The 22,345-nt window shown below is 35.7% G+C and overlaps 2 protein-coding genes across 5 annotated transcripts; both read left to right on the plus strand.

The window, feature by feature from the left end:
- Positions 1-8,299: 8,299 nt before the first annotated feature.
- Positions 8,300-17,307, plus strand: LOC126596566 (cyclic nucleotide-gated ion channel 17-like). Its single transcript, XM_050263196.1, has 7 exons — positions 8,300-8,521; positions 9,470-10,034; positions 10,882-11,094; positions 11,230-11,519; positions 14,818-14,929; positions 15,623-15,859; positions 16,272-17,307. The coding sequence occupies exons 1-7, from the start codon at positions 8,493-8,495 to the stop codon at positions 16,992-16,994; spliced, it is 2,169 nt and encodes a 722-aa protein (XP_050119153.1). The 5' UTR covers positions 8,300-8,492; the 3' UTR covers positions 16,995-17,307.
- Positions 17,308-18,261: 954 nt separating this feature from the next.
- Positions 18,262-22,009, plus strand: LOC126597779 (uncharacterized). 4 transcript variants are annotated; one of them, XM_050264610.1, is made up of 9 exons: positions 18,262-18,555; positions 18,752-18,914; positions 19,025-19,111; positions 19,510-19,637; positions 20,407-20,503; positions 20,612-20,689; positions 20,772-20,997; positions 21,104-21,190; positions 21,237-21,385. In XM_050264610.1, exons 1-8 carry the CDS (start codon positions 18,383-18,385, stop codon positions 21,181-21,183), a joined length of 1,032 nt encoding a protein of 343 aa, XP_050120567.1. In that variant the 5' UTR covers positions 18,262-18,382; the 3' UTR covers positions 21,184-21,190; positions 21,237-21,385. The 4 variants fall into 4 exon arrangements, with proteins under 4 accessions (XP_050120567.1, XP_050120566.1, XP_050120565.1 ...); XM_050264609.1 differs by lacking the exon at positions 21,104-21,190 and adding an exon at positions 21,752-22,009 and having other exon boundaries at positions 18,272-18,555; positions 18,752-18,806; positions 21,336-21,559; XM_050264608.1 differs by lacking the exon at positions 21,104-21,190 and adding an exon at positions 21,752-22,009 and having other exon boundaries at positions 18,274-18,555; positions 21,336-21,559.
- The last annotated feature ends 336 nt before the right edge of the window (positions 22,010-22,345 follow it).

A 22,345-nucleotide genomic window follows, 5' to 3' on the forward strand; every position in this document is an offset into this window, starting at 1 on the left:
CATGAGACCATTCTCTTTTGTATACATCTCCTAAATGTTCCTGATCATAGGATTGCCAATTGGGCATTGATAGTCTGTTAAGATTAGTATGTGTTATGTCTTCTCTTAGGGAGAGTGACTGGTCTCGAGTCATTGGTGTGACTGACACCAAGATAAGCATGTAGGTGCTCAATAGAGAATGAGTCCACTGAACATAATCAACGAGGAGTTCTCAAACTCATGTCACATGAGAACTCATGGTTGGGATAATGCAAAGTAGTCATTTAACCTGAGGCATCATAGTTATCCTGTGGTTAGGTTCTTGATCTTTAACTATGTCGAAGTCACTCTGTCAGGGGGTGTCCACGACGTAGTTGGGGTTAAGTCACTTAGCCAGGAAGGCAAGTGAATGTGCAACGAGGGATCTCTAACCTTCAAACCGTTTGAGGGAGAATACTCTATGATATGGTTAAGAATCTTTGGCCAGAGTATGAATGGGGTTTAGGAAGTTGTTCCAAATCACATTCAAGGTAATCATATAAGTAAGAGAATCACATTGGATAGTAGACATGAATAAACTATCAAACCAAACAATATGGTCAAGAGTATGGTATTAGAGAAAGACAGTATTGCATTGTAATCCTAAACTAAATAGGTTCTCCACCTCTTCTGATTAGCTTGGGTAGCCATGATATATTGCTAGGTGTCACTCATGGTATGTGGAAGCCCTAAAGGTGTGTAATCACTAAAGGGAGAATTGAAAGTAAGTTTCAATTCACAATTGATTTGAAGAGTTCTAATCGCCCACTGCTTCATTAGAAGGAACCTAATGGATCGTACACCATGTAAGGTAGAGATTGAAGAAATAACGAAGATGAGAAAGGATAATTAAATGGTTTAATTATTTATGGCTATGATTAATTAATATGTTAATTAATCAAACGAATAAGTTCGTTATAGACCTTGGGTTAGTTTTGGGCCTCAAGGCCCAATGGACTTCGAATGTCAAGCCCATTGACTTAAGTTGTATGACAACTTAATGAATAAAGATTCAAGAGGGCCCAAATAGCCCAAAGACCATAGAAGGGCGACCATATTGATGAAAAAGGGTTTTGGCTCTTTTTGTCACTTAAGTGAAGTGACTATATAAAGAACTTCATAGCCAAAATTCATTAGGGTTTTCTAAGGGAAGAGAAGAGAACACAAAAGCTCTCTCTTCTCTAATGAAGGTCGGCCACCCTAGAGAAATATAGCTAGCAATCTTCCTTCCTCTAGGTCACTCATCTCTTCATCAATGCTCTCTTTGGTGTGGAGACTTAGAGGTTCTCTATTTTGGGAACTTGGAGAATCCATTCATCCATCCTCCTCCAAGAAATCCATGGAGCTAAGAAGTAAGGAATGAAGGCCCTCTCTCTTGGGTGATTAGCCTTTGCTTATGCAAAGAGGAATCAGCAAAGGTAAAAGATTTCTCAACTCACTTTGTTTTGAGTTGAGTCTTGGTTCACCGTAACTACTAGCCTTTGAATTTCATAGGTAAAGTTTTGTTTTTGAGTGCATACAAGCATGATTCCGCCTTTTAATTGTTAATTGCATGCATAGATGTTGCTCAAATGAACTTGTTTTCACAAATATTTCCTTCACTTGTGGCGTCCCATACTAATGAACGAATATCATGTCGACAAAAACTTATACATGTTTTTGTTTCATTGGCACGAAAACTCTACCGAGAAGTGAACTAGTGCCATGTAAATTTTTTTTCACTAATTAAGTAAGAGCATCTTAATAGTGCAGGCAAACAAAATAGACAAAATTGTACAATAATGGTTGATATGGCAAAAGTGCTTACTTGATGTGGCAAAGGTGCTTACTCAATTACCTCATGAGAAAGAAAAAAAAAATCGTCTCACTTTAGTGAAATAGGCAAACCATGTAGAAATTTTTTTTTTTATTATTATTTATTTCATCTTTAACATCTACTTTTATCTTTTATTTTTTGTCTTCTTCCTCCACTTGAAATACTTTATTATAGAAAATGACATGGATGCAATTTGATTATAATATGGAAATATGCAACATTACCTACTTTGGAGAAATAGATAAAACTAAGATGTGGCAACAACACCCATCTCTCTTAACACAAGTCAGCATCTCCACCCAACACGGAATTGAAGGGTAAATTAATAAATTCATTGTTTAATAAAAAAATTAAAGCAGTTGTGGACAATATTTTTTTGTTGGTTGTTAGAAGAGAATAATTTGCCTACCTAATTGACTACACCATTGAAGCATATTTTGCCTACATAACTATTTAAAATGAGTTTGATTACTCGTATGACTTCATAGGCCAGTATCCTATTGAAATAAAATAAAAACTAATTAAAAATGCTTGAAAACTTTGAGTTTTAATGATAAGGAAAAAATAAAGGGTAAAGTGAATAGTACCAAAATTGACTTTTTAATGTAAAAATGTGATTTTTCGTTAAAATGAACAATACCGGGAGCTTTTTGTTAAAGTTCCCTTAAATAAAGGATGTGAAAATGAGAACACCTGAATATATTAAAGGCATACGTATTTAATATGAAATTAGAGGACTTACTTTTCATTATATGAAATTACTATTCACATTAGAGAATTATTTATTCCTTTAATTAAAATGCTTCCCAATCTTTTTCTTAACATGAGATCAACTACAACTCAATCCTTTTTTTTGGCTTATTATATTAACACCCCACAAATTGTTGAATAAACCTGACATACTTAATACACCCCACATTTGCTTTTTCACTTAAAAATTATCTTAATACACCCCACATACTTTCCCATAATACCCCACACCTCACATTCTCAATATACACCTTATATTTTGTACATACACCCTACATTTTCTATACACTGCACATTTCTCAAATCTTATAACACTCATTTTTTAATTTTTAGAGACTGAATCTAACCATTTGAACGTTTAGTTTGCTGAAAGATTTCAAATCATCTGAAAGTGGCAAGGCCTAGAGTTATGGGGCAACGTATACAGGGCGTCCTTGTACGAAATTTCGACTAATTACAACAGTACCATTTGATGATGTTCTTAACTACAGCAAGTTGTCAATACAAATTCCACCCAAGACAAAGCTTGAAATCAAGACAATACTGAAAACAATGAACGAGATCATATACATTTAGGAAATCCCAACAACAACAGGCACTGCTACTAGCTTATAGTAATAGTTATTCCCAAACAAGCAGTACAAGCAAACCAAACCCCTATTAAACACGAGAAAATAACAACTAAACAAAGTATCTATCCATCCATCTGACATCCATGAATGACGACGATGGAGCTTATTCCCAGACAGACATGACATACGAACATAGTGCAGAAACTCAAGATAATAAAGACTAGACATGACATATGAACGAGCTTAATAATCATGCAACAGCTGCATGCAATGCAATCTTCCCGATTCCTCAGCTATTCCTCAGCAATTCAGGATGATGATATTGTCTCGTGGGAGGGGTTTCATTTTCTATCCGCATTGGGCACTCAAAGTACATGTGTTGACCTTCCACTCCACAATATCTACATGACACATTAAAGCATGCAACCTATCATGACCGCAAGAGTTATCATATTGACCACAAAACGAACAAACCAATCGAAAGCCCCAACCAACACTAGTTACGTTTCTCAGGACAAACCTCATGTACGGGCAAAGTTCACGAGGGTGATGACCCTTACAGCAGACTGCCTAGTTATCATACTGACCATAAAACGAACAAACCAATGAAAAATATGAAGTCTTACCTCATGTGAAGCTTCCCAAACATCGATTTCGTGTTCCATTCGTCAAAAATAATTTTTCTCAATCAACATTTTGTAGTTTCATTGGTTAAGGTTTTGTTCAACAATGGAGGGTGTGAGGATTTTGATAGTTGAGAAGATAAAAAACCCTAACCAATGAAACTAATATGCTAAAGGTGATTTGGGGTGTATTTAGAAATTTTTATTTAAAAAGAAAACCTAATAAGGTTAAAATTGTCATTGCATAGTGGGGTAAATAAGTCATTTAATATTAAATTTTAATGTGGGGTGCATTCAACATTTTGTGGGATGCTAATATAAAAAGCTTTTTTTTTTCAATCTCTCCACCTTATATAACTCTCCTTACAAAAAGAAAAAGAAAACTTATCTAGGCCTAAAAAAAAAATTGTTGTAGGACTATATTATTGAGGGAAAAGATAAGGAGATAAGGAGAAGGCTGGCAACAGACAGAGAGAGAATATAGAGTATAAAGTTCTTTGGTATGATTTATCACGCTATTGTGCTTTTATTTATAGTAATAAAAAAGAGAGAATCTTTGCTCTCCAAGTACTACAATTACAACTAGAAAACTCGTAATAGTGGGCAATGGAAGGATGCAAAGAGGTGGTAGGGATGATAGCTGGGGGTTTTGTTTAATTATTTTATTTTATTTTTATATTATTGGATTTTAATCTTTTATTTAAAATAGGTAAGTAATTAAAATGTTCATACCACGTAAGGGTGGGCAAACAGGTAGTGGAACCGAGGGTCGGGGCAGGCAATCTAGGTTCGGGGCGAGTACGGGGCGGTTCCAATTTTTTTGGAGAGTAAACGGGGCGGGGCGATGACAATTAAGGGGCAGGCTAAATCTAAATATTGAGAAGAACGGGGCCTAGGCCGGCCCGTTTCTAATTATAATGAACGGCCCGTTTCTTAGTCCATTATCTAGGATCTCATCACCCAATCTGTAACTCAACTCTCTGTCGTCTCCTTCCACCCACATACTCTCTGTCACTCGTCTTCTCTTCCTCGACCTCGACGACATCAAACTCAAAATCATTGCCGTCGTCGCACCACACATCTCTCGATTTTCCTCCTTAATGACATCTCAAACTTAGAGAACCCAGGTCCTAGAACCACGACAGCTTGATTAGCTCGTCCTCGATAACATCACATTGAACTCTATAGTCCCAAGCAAAGAGGACGAAGACCCCCATCATCAGCGCCTTAAGATTGTCAAACACCACCATGGTCAGCGCCATGCGAATCGAAATTGACCATAACCCCCTCTGTTCTTAGTCTTCCAGTATCTCCTCTCAGATCTTAATTCTCTACAAGATTTGGCATCTGGCCCATCTGGGTTTTCATTAATCTGTAGGTATGGTGGGAAATCTGAGATGGTTTTTTTTTTCCCTAAATTTGTTGTGGAGTTTAAACTTTAGCCTCATCCTTCTTCGATTTTGTTTCTAATGGTTAGATTAAGAAAAAAATTGAAGGACAATGTTTCTTGCATGTTGTTATATGTGTAGTCATCTTGCAATCAAAGGGTATAAACCCAGATCCCTTTTGTTGATTTTGAAAAGGAACTAGAGATAAAGTGGAACCCATTGGTTTTGAGTCTAATATTGAAATGGTATAAACTTAGATCCCTTTGTTGATTTTGGATAAATGATGCCATGATTTTATATGATGGATCCACGGGTCCAGAAATTTATTGTCTCAAAAGATTTATTGAATCAAATGATGCCTGAATCATTTTGGTCCCCAAAAACTTTGTTCTCTGTCTTATCTGTGAGTCCTTGATTTTATGTGCATGCATCCATGGGTCTATAACTCTGAAGATTTATTGATATGCTTTGCAGGAGTAGCGAGGTCTGTCGTGGTGGTTTGCCTCAGTGCATCAGTGCAGCGAAGTAGAAAGAGGGGGGGTCGAGAAAGTTCGGATTTTGCCCTTGTTTTTGGTCCAACAAATGAGTGGTGGTAGTGGATGGTGTTGAACCTCGCGCGGGGATGGCAACTGCTGTAAAAATTCAGTTTTTTTTTTTTTTTTCCAAAAAAAAAGAGGACTCGTGGACCTGACCTGAATTGGCATGTTTCAAATGGGCGGGGTTAGGTCTGGTTCCTATATTAAAATTTGTTGTACCTGCCCCGACCCGACCCTTTTCTTTTAAACCAGAGTCCGGTCTGGTCCCTTAAAATTTGGGCCCAACCAGACCCATGCCCAGCCCTAATACGTCAACGATTTAACAATTTATGTGACCCAGTTAACTTAACAGAGTAAAGTGAGATACAAACAATGAGTACAAATGGTAAAGTAACAGAAGACAATGTAGGGGCTAAAGTCAAATTTTGTGTGGAGTACAAATGTGATGGCTAAAATGAGTCCTCAGGAAGAGATTTAGATATCTTTCTCAAATATTTCTTAGAGGCGGACATGACAACATATACAATGGTTGAACTTGGACATCAATGTATTTTGTTTTATTTTTTATACAATTTTTCTAGTTCTACCGCAAGATACATGTACTATGACTACAAGTCTGTTAAGATTCCTAAAAGATTGCCGTTGTAGTGGCACCTTGTAAGAGTGGTCATTGTTCAGTTTAGTCTAGCTCACTCCCCAAATCGAAACCTAAATTGAACTATTGCACCAAGTCCCAACCCCAAGACAAAAAATTTGCAAATAGAAACCAAACCAGTTCAATTTTTGGTTTTTTACAATCTTGACCTTGATTTGTCTTTCGTTCATTCAGCCTTGACGTCTCTTGTAACACTGTTGGACCATCGTCATCTACAAAATGTGGTGGTTATACAAGTGGAGGTTAAATACATAAAATTAAATTAGAATTTGAAGGTCTTAAATTCTAGGTTTTTTAACAAAAAATTTCTAAATTTTTATGTTTTAAAATCCAAATAAGGATTTTGTCTTTTTTTTTTGGTCAAACGATAAATCTTGTTAGATTAGCCACCGATGAGGTTTAAACTTGCAGTGAATAGTTTTGAAAGAAACTTAGAAAGTGAAATTGAAAGCCTTCCCCATGTTTCTGTCTATTAGACAACATTAACAATATTTCACAAATGATTACTATTGAGAATGAATTTCACATTAATGTGATAAGGACCTTGCATAAATTTATAAGTAAATTAAGTTACTTTCTATAAAACCAATTAATTTTATGACGAAACTTCGACTTTCTTCAATTTTGATTGATATAAGTTGATAAGATAAGCATTTGTCAAATTAGGTCTTTGGTAAAAAATTATATTCTGCTTATCCTCAAGATTTAAAACATCCCCTACCCACTAACAATTCAATTGTGATTAACATACAAAAATTCAAGTGGGCCCACATCCCTCGATGGAATTGATATATGTCAACAAATTGACATATGTTTTCTCTTGCATGTATATAATATTATTGTTTAACGGTCATAATAATTATATTAAATATACGTAGGTGCGTATCCAAAGATGTTTGTTAAGGCAAGTGGTGGTTGGTTTTGTTTGTCAAATCTGAACATAAACCTTTAATTCGTATGAAATAGCTTTTAAAATGGTTCAAAACGTTTTTAGTTATATTGATTTTTGAATCCAATAGTACTTTAAATGCTCTTTAAAAGATTTGAGGGAAACACTTAAAATGCCTTTCAAAGATCAACTTGGTGTTTTATTAAAAATTGATTTCAAAAACAGTTTTACCAAAAACACTTTCAGTCATTTTAAAAATATTTTCAAACGAGTTACTTAAAATTTTACTAAGGAGGCGTATTCAATTGGGATTATGAGAGATTTTAGTTCTTTTAATGAATCTAGCAGTATTCAATCATAATTTTAAGTGATTCTCTGAAATTCAAAGTGTATTCAATTAGAATTTTAAGATATTTTATTAAAATCCTAAGAAATCCGAATGTATTTAATTAGGATATTAAAGAAGTTTATAACATTCCAAGTGTATTCAATTAGAAACTGATTTGAAAGAATTTGAGAAAATTGAGGAATTAGAGGGAATTTGAGAGATTTCGTAATATATTTTAAACATCCACAAATCTCACCTTCCCCCATGAGATTTCTATAAAATTGAATCAAAATTTTATTTGGAATCTCTATAAATGAATTAGGAATATAAGAGGATTAAAGACTCCTACAAAATTCATATAGATTTTAAAGAATTTGAATGGATTGTGATGGAAGGATTTGAAATCCTAAGGGGTGAGGTTTGATTCTTTTTAGTTTTGGTTATATATACTTTTTGCTCTCAAATCCTACAAAATCCATAACTTATTGAAATCCTCCAAAATCTTCATTTTTTTTAATACAGTTAGATTTGGATAAATTTTAAAATCCTTTAAAATCTTTTAATTGATTACACGTAAATTTGAATGAATTCTAAAATTCTTTAAAATATTTTAATTGAGTACACTAAAATTTTAAAATCCGTTAAAATTCTCTCAAATCCAAATATTACTACAACCTTTAACTTTATAAACATTTACGAATTTATAAATCCATTAAATTCCTGGAATTCTCACCAAACCACTGTCACTCTCTCTCTCCTGCTGAGCTCACCTACCTCTCTCTTTCTCTCTCGTCCGCTACTCTGACCTCATCAGATTTGCAACACACTGAGACAGAAAATATCCCTCAAATTGTAGGGGAGATGCTGTGAAAGGGATTTGAGCCCAAGGATTTGGATTCAGCTTTCTCCTTCTTGCCATGGAATTGAGGAAGGAAAGGCTTGTCAGGTGAATTGCCCACAATGTTTCCTTCTTTATTTTTTTCCATTTTTAATAAACTATTTCTCTATTTAGTTTTTCTGTCTGTTTGGTTGCTCAGAAAGTGAATGAGAAATATTGAGGTTGACAAATAGGTAGGACTAGGCATGGGAAAATATGACAGAAGCACAGTTTTTCTAGGAATCCCATTTTTCATTTCCCTCTTTCTTCTTTAAGTGCTTGTTTGGATAGTGAGAAAATGTGATGAAAAATATCTGAAACTCTTTTATATATGAAAACCATCTGAAATGATTTACTTGTTTTTATTCTGATTGGGATTGGACCATTGAAAGCTATGCTCTTCTCAGTTATCCATATACTTTAATAGGCTTCATGTCTTACCCTTCTATAAATCCCTACAACTTCGAACTTGTTTAGTAATTTTTTCTGGGAATCTGTTTGTTTCTAGAGGAAATATGAATAATTGAATGTTTTCAATTGATTGGGAACGTACAAACGAATTCCGTCTGGTTGGAACCTACGGCCTAGCTCAGCCAATTTGTGTGATTTGATTAGGGCTTACATTTGACAAATAGCACCTGGAGGGTCTGCAGACTCTGCACAAATACTACCCAAACTGAACTCTTGATGAAAACAAATGGAGGCTGGACATTCACATTAAAACGTGAGTCTGGTTGGTAAACTGGCAAGATTTTTAGTTTGGGTAGAATTTGCACACAGCCCTAATAGTCCAGGTGGTGTTTGTGCAATTTTCCCTTTATTTTACTGTTTACAGTTTTGTTCATTTGCTTAATAAGACATCCTTTTATTTAATGCATCTAATTTGTGGGATATTATCATCAAGTTCCTTAAGTTTAATATGAGAAACATGAATTATAATTAACTTTTAAGACAACCTTACTCAATCTAAGCATCGGGACACTCTTTAATACTCTGCTCACCTTTAATGTGATTTAGGTTTTATTCTGATAAAAAACGGCATAAAGAATCTTTATGGCGAAGAGCTGAACCATCTCAGCTTGAAAAGTCATCGTCTGCATATAAGTCATCTTCATTGCTTAAATCTGACACTGGACTAGTGGGGGGAAGAAATAGGTTTGTTGAAACTTTCAGCATTGGCCATTCAAAGGTGTTTCCAGAAGATCATGAACCTTGGCGAAAGAGAATACTTGACCCGGGTAGTGAGATCATGTTGCAATGGAATCGGGTTTTCATTGTCTCGTGCTTGGTGGCACTTTTTGTTGACCCCTTGTATTTTTACTTGCCCATGCTGGGAGGGGATGCAAACACGTATTGTGTGAAGACAGACTTGAGGTTGCGAATTGTTGTGACTTGTTTCCGGACTATTGCGGATATCTTTTATATGTTGCATGTGATGATAAAGTTTAGGACAGCTTATGTTGCGCCAAGCTCTCGCGTTTTTGGGAGGGGTGAACTTGTCATGGACCCAAAGAAGATTGCGCAGAGGTATATTAGATCAGACTTCTTCATTGATCTCATAGCCACATTGCCCCTCCCTCAGGTATTTTTTTTGGAGGATAACTGATTCTTGACATTGTAGATTTTCTTACCTACTTCTCATTTCTGTTTAAGTTATGTGCATCAGGGAATGAGTGAAAGAAAATTATTGTATCCATCTAATATTAAAGAGAAAATATGTAAAAGAGCTAGATTAACCGAATGCTACTCTAAAATTTACCGGAGTGATGACAGCCAGCAAATAAGCCTATCACGTATCCAATATCAATGTGAATAAGAGTACGCAAAGAAAATGTGTATGAATTGTTGCTTATTTGTGAGGGTAGTATTAAATAGGTAATGCAAATGGTTATAGCAATAGTGATCAGCCTGATTTGATCAAAGTTAGTTTTTCTTTGACAGATATGTTTTGTTTTACATTGTCAATTTTACTTTAAACTTTATAATTATGTCTTGTTTTATAGGTTACAATTGTGTCAACATGACACAATTATTGAACATATCAATAGGAGATTACTAAACATGTCATTTCTCGTTGTGTTTGGGTTAGGTTAGTTGGCTCGATACACAAATGCTTATTGTTCATGTTAAACTGGTTGACACAATTTCCACTTGATCATGATTACACCCAACCAAAACCTGTGCTTATTTCATGTTGTTTCAAAGCACCCCTTTGTCTGATGGTGAGGTTTTGGCAATCTTCACTAGAAAGGCAGACTGCGAAATTTGGTTAAAATACTTAGTTATTAAATACTGTACAGACTCTTTAGAGGAAATCCTAGATTCATTAACATGAGACTGACCCTAAATCTGAAATGCTAGGTTCATGGATTATGTAAAGTTTTTTGGGTGAGAAAGGTGAAGTATAGCTGATTGAAAATTTTGTGCAGATAGTCATCTGGTTTATTATCCCCGCAACAAGAAGCGCCCAAACGGATCATAACAACAATGCTCTTGCTCTAATTGTTCTGATCCAATATGTCCCCAGATTATATCTTATTTTTCCATTAAGTTTGCAAATAATCAAAGCAACTGGAGTGGTCACAAAGACTGCCTGGGCAGGGGCTGCATATAATCTTCTATTGTACATGCTGGCCAGCCATGTATGTATCTTTGGTTGCTTTTGTCTTCCTATTAAATCTTTATTCCACCCCCTCCCTCTCTCCCTCCCTCCCTCCCTCCTCTCCTCGCTGAGTTCCAGAACGGGAGCTAATCTATTACCTCATTTGTTGTTACAGGTGTTAGGGGCAGCATGGTATTTACTATCAATTGACCGATATACCTCATGCTGGAAGTCATTTTGTAAAAAGGAACTGAACACCACAAAATGTTCGCTTTCTTATCTAGATTGTGACAATCTTAGCAGAAAAGGTTGGGCAAGTAGTACAAATGTGTTTGAGAATTGTAATCCTGCAAATGACAATTTCAAATATGGCATATTCGAAAGCGCAGTAACAAAAAATGTCGTTTCCTCAAACTTCATCATGAAGTACTTCTATTGTTTATGGTGGGGCTTGCAACAACTAAGGTATGATGTTTTTTCCTTTTTAAGGTAGAAAGGTATGAATAAAATATTAAATCAACAAAAACAAAGTTAGAAATTTAAGATGTCATGAAGATTTAGATGCTATGTTATTATTCGCAAACTAAAATCAGCAAAGGCTTCTTCTATTACCAATGGTTGTTATTTTTATTCACTAAGAACGATCGTGGCTATGGTTGATTACTTACTACTTATCAGTGTTGGTTTCCTGTTTCTTTTTAAAAGAGTTTTCGGTTTTTCACTGGCCGAACTTTGAAATATTATTTAAGTCTGTGGACCAGTTTTTACTTCATTAAATACCAGTTTAGGTGCTAAATTCCCTTATATGACCTGCAGTAGGATAAAATCCAGCGGCACCTATAATGATTACCATGCCAATATAAATGAGGATCAACTCTATTAATTGGTTCTATACCCACTGTCTAACACTATGTTTAATTTAGTAGTAAATTATTTAAGCAATGATGGTACTCAAATTAAAAAGCGGAAACTAAATCATGCCACTAATAAATAATTTGCATAAACATTTATGCACCGTGTGCAAAAATGTTTTTAAAGTTTAAAAAGAGAGAGGCAGTGGGCAGCACCCACATAAGATGGATTGTGAATCTTTTATATGTGTTGTTTATAGGAGTGTGTGATAAATCTTTTTGGGATAGTGGCATAGTCAAAGAGTATTGGTTAATGGCGGAGGAAAGTGCAGAAGTTGTTGATTACAATGACCCATGGATCAAGAAAGGTTGATGGCTTGAGGCTTAACTGTGTGTTAGGTTGACTAATCAATTACAAAGCTTCAGGCTCACATCTTGTAGTCTCATCCAACGTTATGAAAACTGGACTGGTTATTGTACTGGAACAGGGAGGGTTCAGGCTTAACCAATGACATAATAACTTTATTTAACAGCATTTATGCTGAAGTTCCAGTTATAGTTTAGTACCCTATGGTTTACTTCAATTGCATGTTGATAGCTGTGGTCTTGAATTTGACAGTTTATTCAATATTCTTTTGGAGTATCGCCATTGTGAACTGTCTGTTAGTCTGACTGTCAGGAAATCCATTAAGTGGTCTTGTGACATACGTGGGAAAGAGAGGGAGTGGGCCAGTGAGGTTGGGGTGGGATGCTTTCAGCATGGGTAGTGGTGGACCTGGTGGTTTGGGTAGAAGATGGGGTTGGTCAGGATGGAGATTGTTTGTGTTTACTTTTGTGGCACCGGGAAGGGGTGGTTAGGGGGACTTTTGGCGTTTGAAGACTTACAGTGGGTCCTCATTGATGAAAATTTGGAATGTAAAAGTACGACTGAAGGGATCATTGATTAAACCATATGGATAAGCATGCAATATGAGGTGAAACATAAGGTACTAAGCTGCAACCGACCCTTTATTTAAATATTATACAGTAAATACAACCATAAAAATTATAGCGCTAGATGGATAGTATATGCTCTTCAACAAATGCAAATTGAAAAGATATAAAACTGTAAACTTCATGACTTAATACTTTGTACTGATTATGAAGCATAAAGTATTAGTACAAAAATTTGTAGCAATGGGATAACAGAGATGATAGTGCCTCAGTAGTACCTTTCCTTATATTTTAAACTACAAAACAATGCTTGCAAACATCCACAATGAGTCCATAATTTCATGGCTGAACTGGTTGGTTTAATGGTTTTACCCTACTGTTCAAGCATACAGATATAGGATACGACCTGACATATGATAATAAGATAATACGTGTAATGTGGGGTGTTTGTGAGTGTGTTAAATGCTGTAATTAGTCATCTACAGTTACCTCAAAATTATTACACTGCATCTCTTGTTCAACTAACTTCAGGATTTAGCCATCATCTAACTTCTTCAGTTATCACCTATCTTCAGACTTCAGTCGTTATCACCATCATACTCTATAGATGTGTATGTATGTATGTATAGTGAGATTCTTTCTGCAGGGCATCCATTCTTAGTTAAATGAAAGTGAAGAAAATCTCACTATTGCTGAATTTTTTTCAACTTTGATCCCATTTATTGAGAGGGTTGATTATTTAGGGATTTAGAGTATCCTACCAAAGCCTGCATGTGCAACATCTGTCACCATGTTTTTTTCCAAATGTCAGACTTTCAGAAATTCAATTGGTTTTTATAGTATCTGATTTGTGTTTAGTTGTGTTTAGATGTAGCTGGATGAACTGCTTCAAAGGGTTTTGGTGGTAAATCGAACCAGCAGACAGCTGGTTCCCGGTTAACCTGGTTCAATCAGCCAGTTTTGTGTGGTTTTCAGAACTATGATGTCGTTTGTCTTTGAACTCTGTCCCATGAGCTTAGGCAGAATCTTGCATCTTTTCTGTGATTCTTGTCATAGTACTATGGTTTCTGTGGTAAATTGAAGCTGGTTCCGGTTAACCCGGTTCAATCAGCCAGTCTATTTTAGCTTTTAGAACTATGTTTTCATTGGTCTACTGTGCAGTCTTGGGCTTCATATGGAGCATCTGTGCATAACTGTAACAAACTGAAGGCAGATTTTGTTGTTCTGAACACTATGAAACAACTTATTCAGTCAATCAAGTTCTAATAATTTGGTTAAAGTATGAAAAGGTCTTACTGGAAATGTATATTTTCTTATCCTATTTTTTCCCAAAACTAAATTTCTTCATAAATCTATATATATTGCCTAATGTAAATTTTAACCCTCCTATCTGATTTTAGATGGACAATCACAAGATGGGTTTCCACGTCAGAGACATACTCAATATGCTTTGACCACCAATGATTTTTTGTAGCTTGCCGTCTAGAAAGAATCATTTGCCAAGGCATGCATTAGAAAAAAATGAAAAGAGAATGAATATTATCAATGTGATTCTCTGTAGTACTCAGTTAACGTTTATTGAAATTCTGTGAAACTGAATCTTAGATGAACTTTAGAATGGCTTGAATATGGTTTTGCCTTTGGATTTTAAACCAATGCTTCCCCTTTGGTGGAGTAGACCTGCACCTTATGTACAGGGGTCATACTAATCACTTCAAAATATACAGGTTATTAACGATTGATTGGTTTTATGCTTATTGACTGACAAGGATAATAGCTCGACTGCCAGAGTGTGAACGTTAGGTTGTTGGACATATATTACATGCATATAATTTGGCAGAACAGTTTCTATAAGAAATGGAAGTCTTTTATATACATACATACATACATATATATATATGGGCAGAATTTGATAATTTTACATTTTTTATAGCCGTTGAAAATTGTTGATTCATATTGTGGCTTTCTTGTTGTCTCAGTTCCTATGGGCAGAATTTGTCAACAAGTACTTTTATTGGGGAAACGTCATTTGCCATTCTCATTGCCATTGTGGGCCTTGTATTATTTGCCCACTTAATCGGAAATATGCAGGTAACTATAGGAACGCTTCTTGCCATCATTTCTTGCTTTTAGTATTACATTTCTGCTGCTTGAAGTCTGGAATGTTTCTTCATCAATTTTTTGTCATTAAATACCAAGTGACGTTTGGGAGAAACTTATTAATTAATTCTGGCCCACAAAGTTTCATTTATAGAATATTATCTACAATGGTAACTTTCTTCGTTGGGGACATGCCTTGGACTAGTAATTACATTTAGTTAACTTTGTGATTCAATTATATCGGCTTACTATTTTAAATGATCATTGATGCTTGTTGAATTGATACATTAGACTTTGGCATTATCTTTAGGCTTTTTATCCAAAATGGTCCTTGAGATTTGCATAACTCTTCATTATGGTCTTTGAGATTTGAAATCGATAGAATTGGTCCCTGAGTTTGTCCACAATCAATCATTTTGGTCCTTCCATGGAAAATCTCCATTAAATAAGGATACAATGACAAAAATACCCTCAACTTTTGTCAAATCATTGTGGCCTATTGTTTATTAAATTTAGGGTAGTTTTGTCATTATAATCTTTATTTAACATAACTATTCATGGAAGGGCCAAAATGATTGATGGTGGACAATCTAAGGGACAACTTGTATTCTCAGGGACCACAGTGAGGAGTTATGCAAATCTCAGAGACTATTTTGGCTAAAAAGCCTTATCTTTATATTGTAGACCTATCTCCAATCAATCACTGTGAGGCTTGAGGAGTGGAGGCTTAAGAGAAGAGACACAGAGGAATGGATGAAGCATCGTCAACTCCCTGAAGATTTGAGACGACGTGTTCGACGCTTTGTTCAGTACAAATGGCTGGCAACTAGAGGAGTTGATGAAGAATCCATCCTTCATGGCTTACCTGCTGATCTTCGTCGTGATATTCAACGCCACCTATGCTTAGATCTTGTTCGAAGAGTATGGTTCTCCCCAAGTATTTATAATTTTGGGCTTGAAGGCAATCTCATTCAGTTAATATCATATATGCATGCCTAGCAACTATTAGGGAAAAAAAAGGGGTATTTGTAGTAAAACAACTGGAGCCTGCGTCTGATGGTGTCTGAAGGCTCCAGTTCCCATTGTATGTTGAATTAGGATATAGGTTGAAAGCTTAACTCATTAAACAGGCATCAAAAATTAATATGATGCCGTTGAGAATGTCTCAAAGTGCATGTGTTTGCTACACTTGGGAACTTGTCCTAATGTAGTGTAACCGCTTACAATGTCATAGATTTTGACTAAATAACTGATATAAAAGCTCTGATGATTCATGTGCTTTGAAATAAGATGGAAATAAGAATTAACCCATTTTCCTTTCTCATTTCGTCAGGTCCCTTTCTTCTCACAGATGGATGATCAGCTTCTCGATGCAATATGTGAGCGTTTGGTGTCCTCCCTAAGCACGGGGGGTACTTACATAGTCCGAGAGGGTGACCCAGTGTCAGAAATGCTTTTCATTATAAGAGGGACTCTGGATAGTTCTACGACCAATGGAGGGCGGACTGGATTCTTCAACTCAATCACATTAAGACCTGGAGACTTTTGTGGTGAGGAGCTGCTCGCATGGGCTTTGCTCCCAAAATCCACTGCTAACTTGCCTTCTTCAACACGAACAGTTAAAGCACTTAGTGAAGTTGAAGCTTTTGCATTACGAGCTGAAGATCTCAAATTTGTGGCTAACCAATTCAGACGCCTGCACAGCAAGAAGCTGCAGCACACATTTCGGTTTTACTCTCACCATTGGAGAACATGGGCTGCCTGCTTCATACAGGCTGCTTGGCGCCGCCACAAGAGAAGAATGACGACAAAAGATCTGAGCATGAGGGAATCATTTGCTTTGGATGAGAATGTGGCTTATGAGACTGAGCAAGCGGAAGAAGATCTTTCTGTTGTTTCAAATCCCTCTTCCCAAGCAAAAATGAATCTTAGGGTCACAGTACTGGCTTCAAGATTTGCAGCAAACACAAGAAGGGGAGCTCAGAAGCTCAAAGACGAGATGCCAAAATTACGAAAACCTGAAGAACCGGACTTTTCCACTGAGCCAGAAGATTAGTAGGTTTTCTTAAAGTAGGTTTATGGGTGCAAAGATAGCTATAGCTTTTTCGGACAAGGGTGAAGTGAAACTCATTCATGTACAAGATAATCATCTCAGTTTGCAGGACTGCATATTTCAGGTTTTACACAAATCCCTGCTGATTGCGATGCTAGATATCATTGGCATCCGAATTATGCCCTCACAAGTCATAATCGACTAATCGAGGTGATTTTTGGAGCTTTGGATGTTGGAGAAGTTGGACTTTATTGTCTCGTGGTACATCGAATGTATTAGAAATAACTGTATATTTATCTAATCTTTGTTTGTGACACTTTCAGGGGTCAACACGCAATTTTCAAAGTTTAAAGTGGGCCAATTTAAGGGTTAATGTTCCAAATCTCTCCAAAAAAAATAAAAAACCATTAAGTAAAAATAACAACCTAATTTTAATTGATTTTAAAAACATTCCAAATAACTACCTAGTTTTAAAAAATGGACATTCATTAGGTCGCCAACGTTAATTGATAGGGTCATGAAGCGTTAAAGTGGTGATGTGGAGAAATATTGAAGTTAGTTTTCGCTGTGATGTCATTTATGGAGTTCTTAATACCTAAATTGACTATTTTTGTTCAAGTTTAACCCTAAATTTGCTTGGCTTAAAGGAATCAATTTGAGGATATAAAGCTCCTTAGGTGATGTGAGTGAAAACTCGCCTTAATACTTGTCCACGTTGTCATTTAATATAGTAATCATATGAACGAAAACTAGTCATCATAGAGCTTCGACTCGCCTGAACCAGTCACATAGTTTGGTCGCAATGATGCAAGTGACTTTCATATGGCAAGATTAACCTTGTATGGAACAGATACATCACTACATGACATCCTGGTTTAATAATACAATGTCATTTAGAAAAGAAACTTACACATGACATTGTATTATTAGGATGTGATGTCACGATAGCAGTAAACTTATTCCATGTAAGTCAAACCTAGAAACAGATCAATATTTACAACATCATCACTCTTCTTAGGTGTCGTATCATTAATTTAACGAAGGATTATGATAAATTAATTGAGGAGTAATATTGATACAATTCCAAAACCTCATTACGCAATTGAGATGTTTAAGTTTAAATAGAAAATTCAACCAATGCAATTCTGAAAATACTACTATAATTTTAGTAAAATTACATGATTGTCACTGAATCCTACCAGATTTTGACCGGTGAATTATTTTTCAACAACCGGCCTATCAAATTTTCGAAGTTTTTGTAATTTTATGATGTATTCATGTTAAAAAAAACAAGCAAAATAGCTGTTAATTGTGTTGACTCTGCGTTCTCTCTCCGTCCGACAAAATAATTGAAGCCATGGCATGGCGACTGAACCTTCGTTGGTACGAAGATGTGGAAATCAGTGGGAAGCGTTGTGTTGCTTGTGTTGCTGTCTTTCTTTCTAGTTTTGGTATTTTCGGTGTTGAATGTGTTTGATCTGCTGCATCCTCGTACTCCTTTTTCCTTCAATTCCACTCTCGCATCCCATGCCCAACACCACCTCCTTCACTACTTTCCCATCAGGTCTTCCTTTTACTTTCTTTTTCGTTTTTGTATGACAGTTTCTTCGATTCTAATTTATCATGATTTTTATCAATAATTTTGAAATAATTTGATGGGATCATTGGATTTTCTTTTGTTTATTTGTTGATATGGGTTTTCTTTTCCAAGTTGAAAATATTTGCAGAAACATGTAATGTAATGCTGAAAAATTATGCAGAAAACTAGATAGAATATTTGCAGAAACCGCAACGACCGCGCCTGCAACCCCGAATGTAAGTATGAGGAAGGACTGTTACCTTGAGGGGCCTGTGTTAGAGGAATACACGTTTCCTGCACATTCTGCTCCCTTCAATAGCTGTCATGCTTCTACCATTGTTGAGGTTGTGCAGGAGAAACTTTATTTCAAAGAAAAAAAGTAATGAAAGATATGTAGTTCGTTACTATTCTCTCAACATGTTAACTAGCCAGTGCTTGTTTGTTGTCTGTGTAGGTTGATAAAGATCACTTCTTGGTTGCCTATTTCGGAGGTACGTCAGAGGGTGCACCTGATGTGAAGATTTGGTTGCAGACCTACAAGGTAACGGTAGTGCTCTGCTCACTTTATGAACAGCAAAGGTTGTACTCTTAATTGCAATGATTTTCATTTTTGAAATTTGAAAAAAAAAACACAAACACAATATCCGTGTGCGTTTACTCCAGTATTTAATTGCAACTGGCCTCGAATTGGCTGAATCTAAGTTAGTAGAATTCATGGACTTCTCTTTCATTCTAAGGATACTCTCTTCTCTACTTTTCTCCCATTTTTCTCTGTTCTATGGTTTATGTGATCTTTTGTTAGGATATAAATTACAAAACGCACTGCAACTGAAGTTATCTTAGTCTTGTGTACTGATAGTTTATTACTAATTCTTAGTGAAGTCCTGACAGGACTTTATGTGAATTATTAACACTAACGGGTACAATTTTTCGTTGCAGAATGGCTATTGGCAGTCACCTGTCGTTGCTGATGAACAACTTGACACCCCAATGTGGAACCCTGTATTGTTCAAACTTCCATCAGAGGAGCTGCTTCTGTTCTATAAAATAGGACCAGAGGTTCAAAAGTATATTTTTCCTACTAATACTATAAAGCATTTGCAGTCACGTTTTACTGAACACTTAAGTTTTTTCTTTGTATCTCTTTATGAGCATGTTCCTAACTGTTTTTGTACCGATAGGTTTGAATTTTGCTTGGCTTATATATATCACACAAACAAAAAGAAAAGGAAAAGCAACACAATTGTTCTTCATGATTTGAAATCATTTTCATGGCGTTATTAATTCTGGAAGAAAATTTTTCATGTATCTCCCAACTAGTTTAGTTTGTCAAGTCTCTTGACTTGGCATCCTAGGCCTAGGATCAAATTGTTAATTCACTTAAGCTAGTTACTAGCTTAGGCAAAGGCTACTGCCTCTCTTGTATAATCCAGAATTTATTTATTTATTTTTTTTTATTTTTTTGAACGAAGTATAATCCAGAATTTAGACCAGAAGAGTTCATCTTTATTTTGTTTTTGTTTTTTTTTAGTTCAGAAAAGGAGTATCTGTAAACTAATGCATTTAATGTGGGTGATGCCGTCGAAGTTGATGGGCAATTCATGCTCAAAATTGCTAGACCTTGAGATAATCTAGTTAATTCTCACGAAATTAGAAAAAAAAAAAAAAAAGAAAAAAAAAGCACCTTTGGCTGTTATCATGTTTTCTCAAACTGTTTTTTTTTAACTTTAAGAATGATCCTGTACTGCTTTGCACTGCCATCGTACTAATGATGTTTTGTACACATTTTTTTTTACATTTGTTAGCTTCTGCTAACTATCCGTTGATGGATATCAGATGGAGTGGATGCATGAAGCGGTCATATGATAAAGGTGTTACTTGGACAGAAAGAGAGCAACTTCCTCCTGGTATATTAGGACCAATAAAGAATAAGGTATTACTTGAACTCATATGAAAGATACTCATATGTGTCAGCAATTGTAAAACATCGTTAATACTAAAATGGTGATTTTGCTATACCTTCTGCTTTATTATTGTTCAGCCTATCTTGCTGGAAAATGGTAATTTGCTATGTGGATCCTCTGTCGAAAGCTGGAACTCTTGGGGCGCATGGGTGGAGGTTGTCACTGAAACTCAATTGCATAGAGTGGTTAAACTTTCAAGATGTTCAGAATTGGTGCCTAACATGTATGATTCAACAGGTCGCAACAGATTCTGTTAGGTTGTGGAGAAAGTACGGTCCTATTTATGTTGAAAACGAAACTCTTAGTGTCATTCAACCAGTTCCTTACCAGACTGCAAAAGGGACCTTGCGCCTTTTAATGCGATCCTTTGATCAGATTGGGAGAGTTTGTGTTGCAGAATCCAACGACGGTGGCCAGAACTGGAATCATGCAATACCTACTGAACTCCCCAATCCAAACTCAGGTTTGTGGCCGAGTCATAGTTTTTTCATTGTTTAAGGCAGTATATATACATCCGAGTGTGGTAAAATGTTTGCCACAACATTGTTCTGAATTGAGTTTTTCTTTAGCACTGCGTCTTCAATCAGTAAACAAGTTAATTTCATTTGCACATTTTCTGTTATATTTAGAATTTGTCGTTTCTTTATAAATTGAAAGTTTTTCTTTAGCACTGCGTCTTCAATCAGTAAGGGTTGTACCCAGTGCACAAGGCTAGCATGTAGCATGTAACTGTTCATTAAACGTCCCTTGTCATTTTTTCATTCTCATTTCAATCTTTCTTTATGCCAATGTTCTTATTAGGTATTGATGGGGTAAAGCTAAGAGATGGCTTTATTTTACTTGCTTATAACACGGTGTCAAGGGGTGTACTTAAAGTTGCACTCTCGAATGATGATGGGGACTCATGGCGTGATGCTGTGACATTGGAGGAGACTTTGGGAATGGAATTCTCGTATCCAGCTGTTATTCAGGCCAGTGATGAGTCTATTCACATCACTTACACTTATAATAGGACACAAATTAAGGTACTTCTTTGATTTCTGATATTCGAGATGCATTTTGGTAAATGAGATCCATGGTTGATTAGATATTATCATTTTATAACTTTTCCATTCGAATATATGAGTAACTATCTTCTTTTGTGGGTGTTATTCTGAGATGCATCTAGATAAATTTTTCCGTGAGATGTGTAATTTCTTGGGTCATGAATTTTGCAGCATGTTGTCCTTAAGCCAAGATTATGCGAGGACCCATGAACAAAGTAAACTAGAAGACATGTCTTATTCTGTCTGCATTGCGGACCAATTTGTGAGCAGAGTATCATTACATGTACAATACCATAACTGGTAACAATCCTTTGTAAAATTCAATTTGCTCAAGTATAATATCTACTGTGTGCAGCAAAGAAATTGACTGTCAAGTATTTGTGGTTTTTAGTCTCACCGGTACAAAAATCAATATTTTTTCTTGCCTTATGTTCATTTGATTTCTGTTAAACTTTTGAAGTTGGTATCTATGTTTATGTAGTTTCCTTTCCATAGTAACTTTTTAATTTAATTGGTTCCATCCGGCTAATAGAAAGCAGTGGGTAATTGTGAGTCAGAATTCTTAACATAGTCATATGTAGTTCCTTCTGTTGCTGGTTTGTTTCTGTTTAAGTAAATAGGTAAATTATTCTTCTTACTTTTACCACTTACAGTTTCTTCTCCGTTCTCAGTACGTGGAAAAATTTACCGTGTCTCATGTAAGTTGTAACGATTTTTGTTATCCCAGCTATTAGCTTCTGTACTGTTAGAAAAGGTAAAAATCCG

The sequence above is a fragment of the Malus sylvestris genome, chromosome 13 (genome assembly GCF_916048215.2).
Source record: "Malus sylvestris chromosome 13, drMalSylv7.2, whole genome shotgun sequence".
NCBI lineage: Eukaryota > Viridiplantae > Streptophyta > Magnoliopsida > Rosales > Rosaceae > Malus > Malus sylvestris.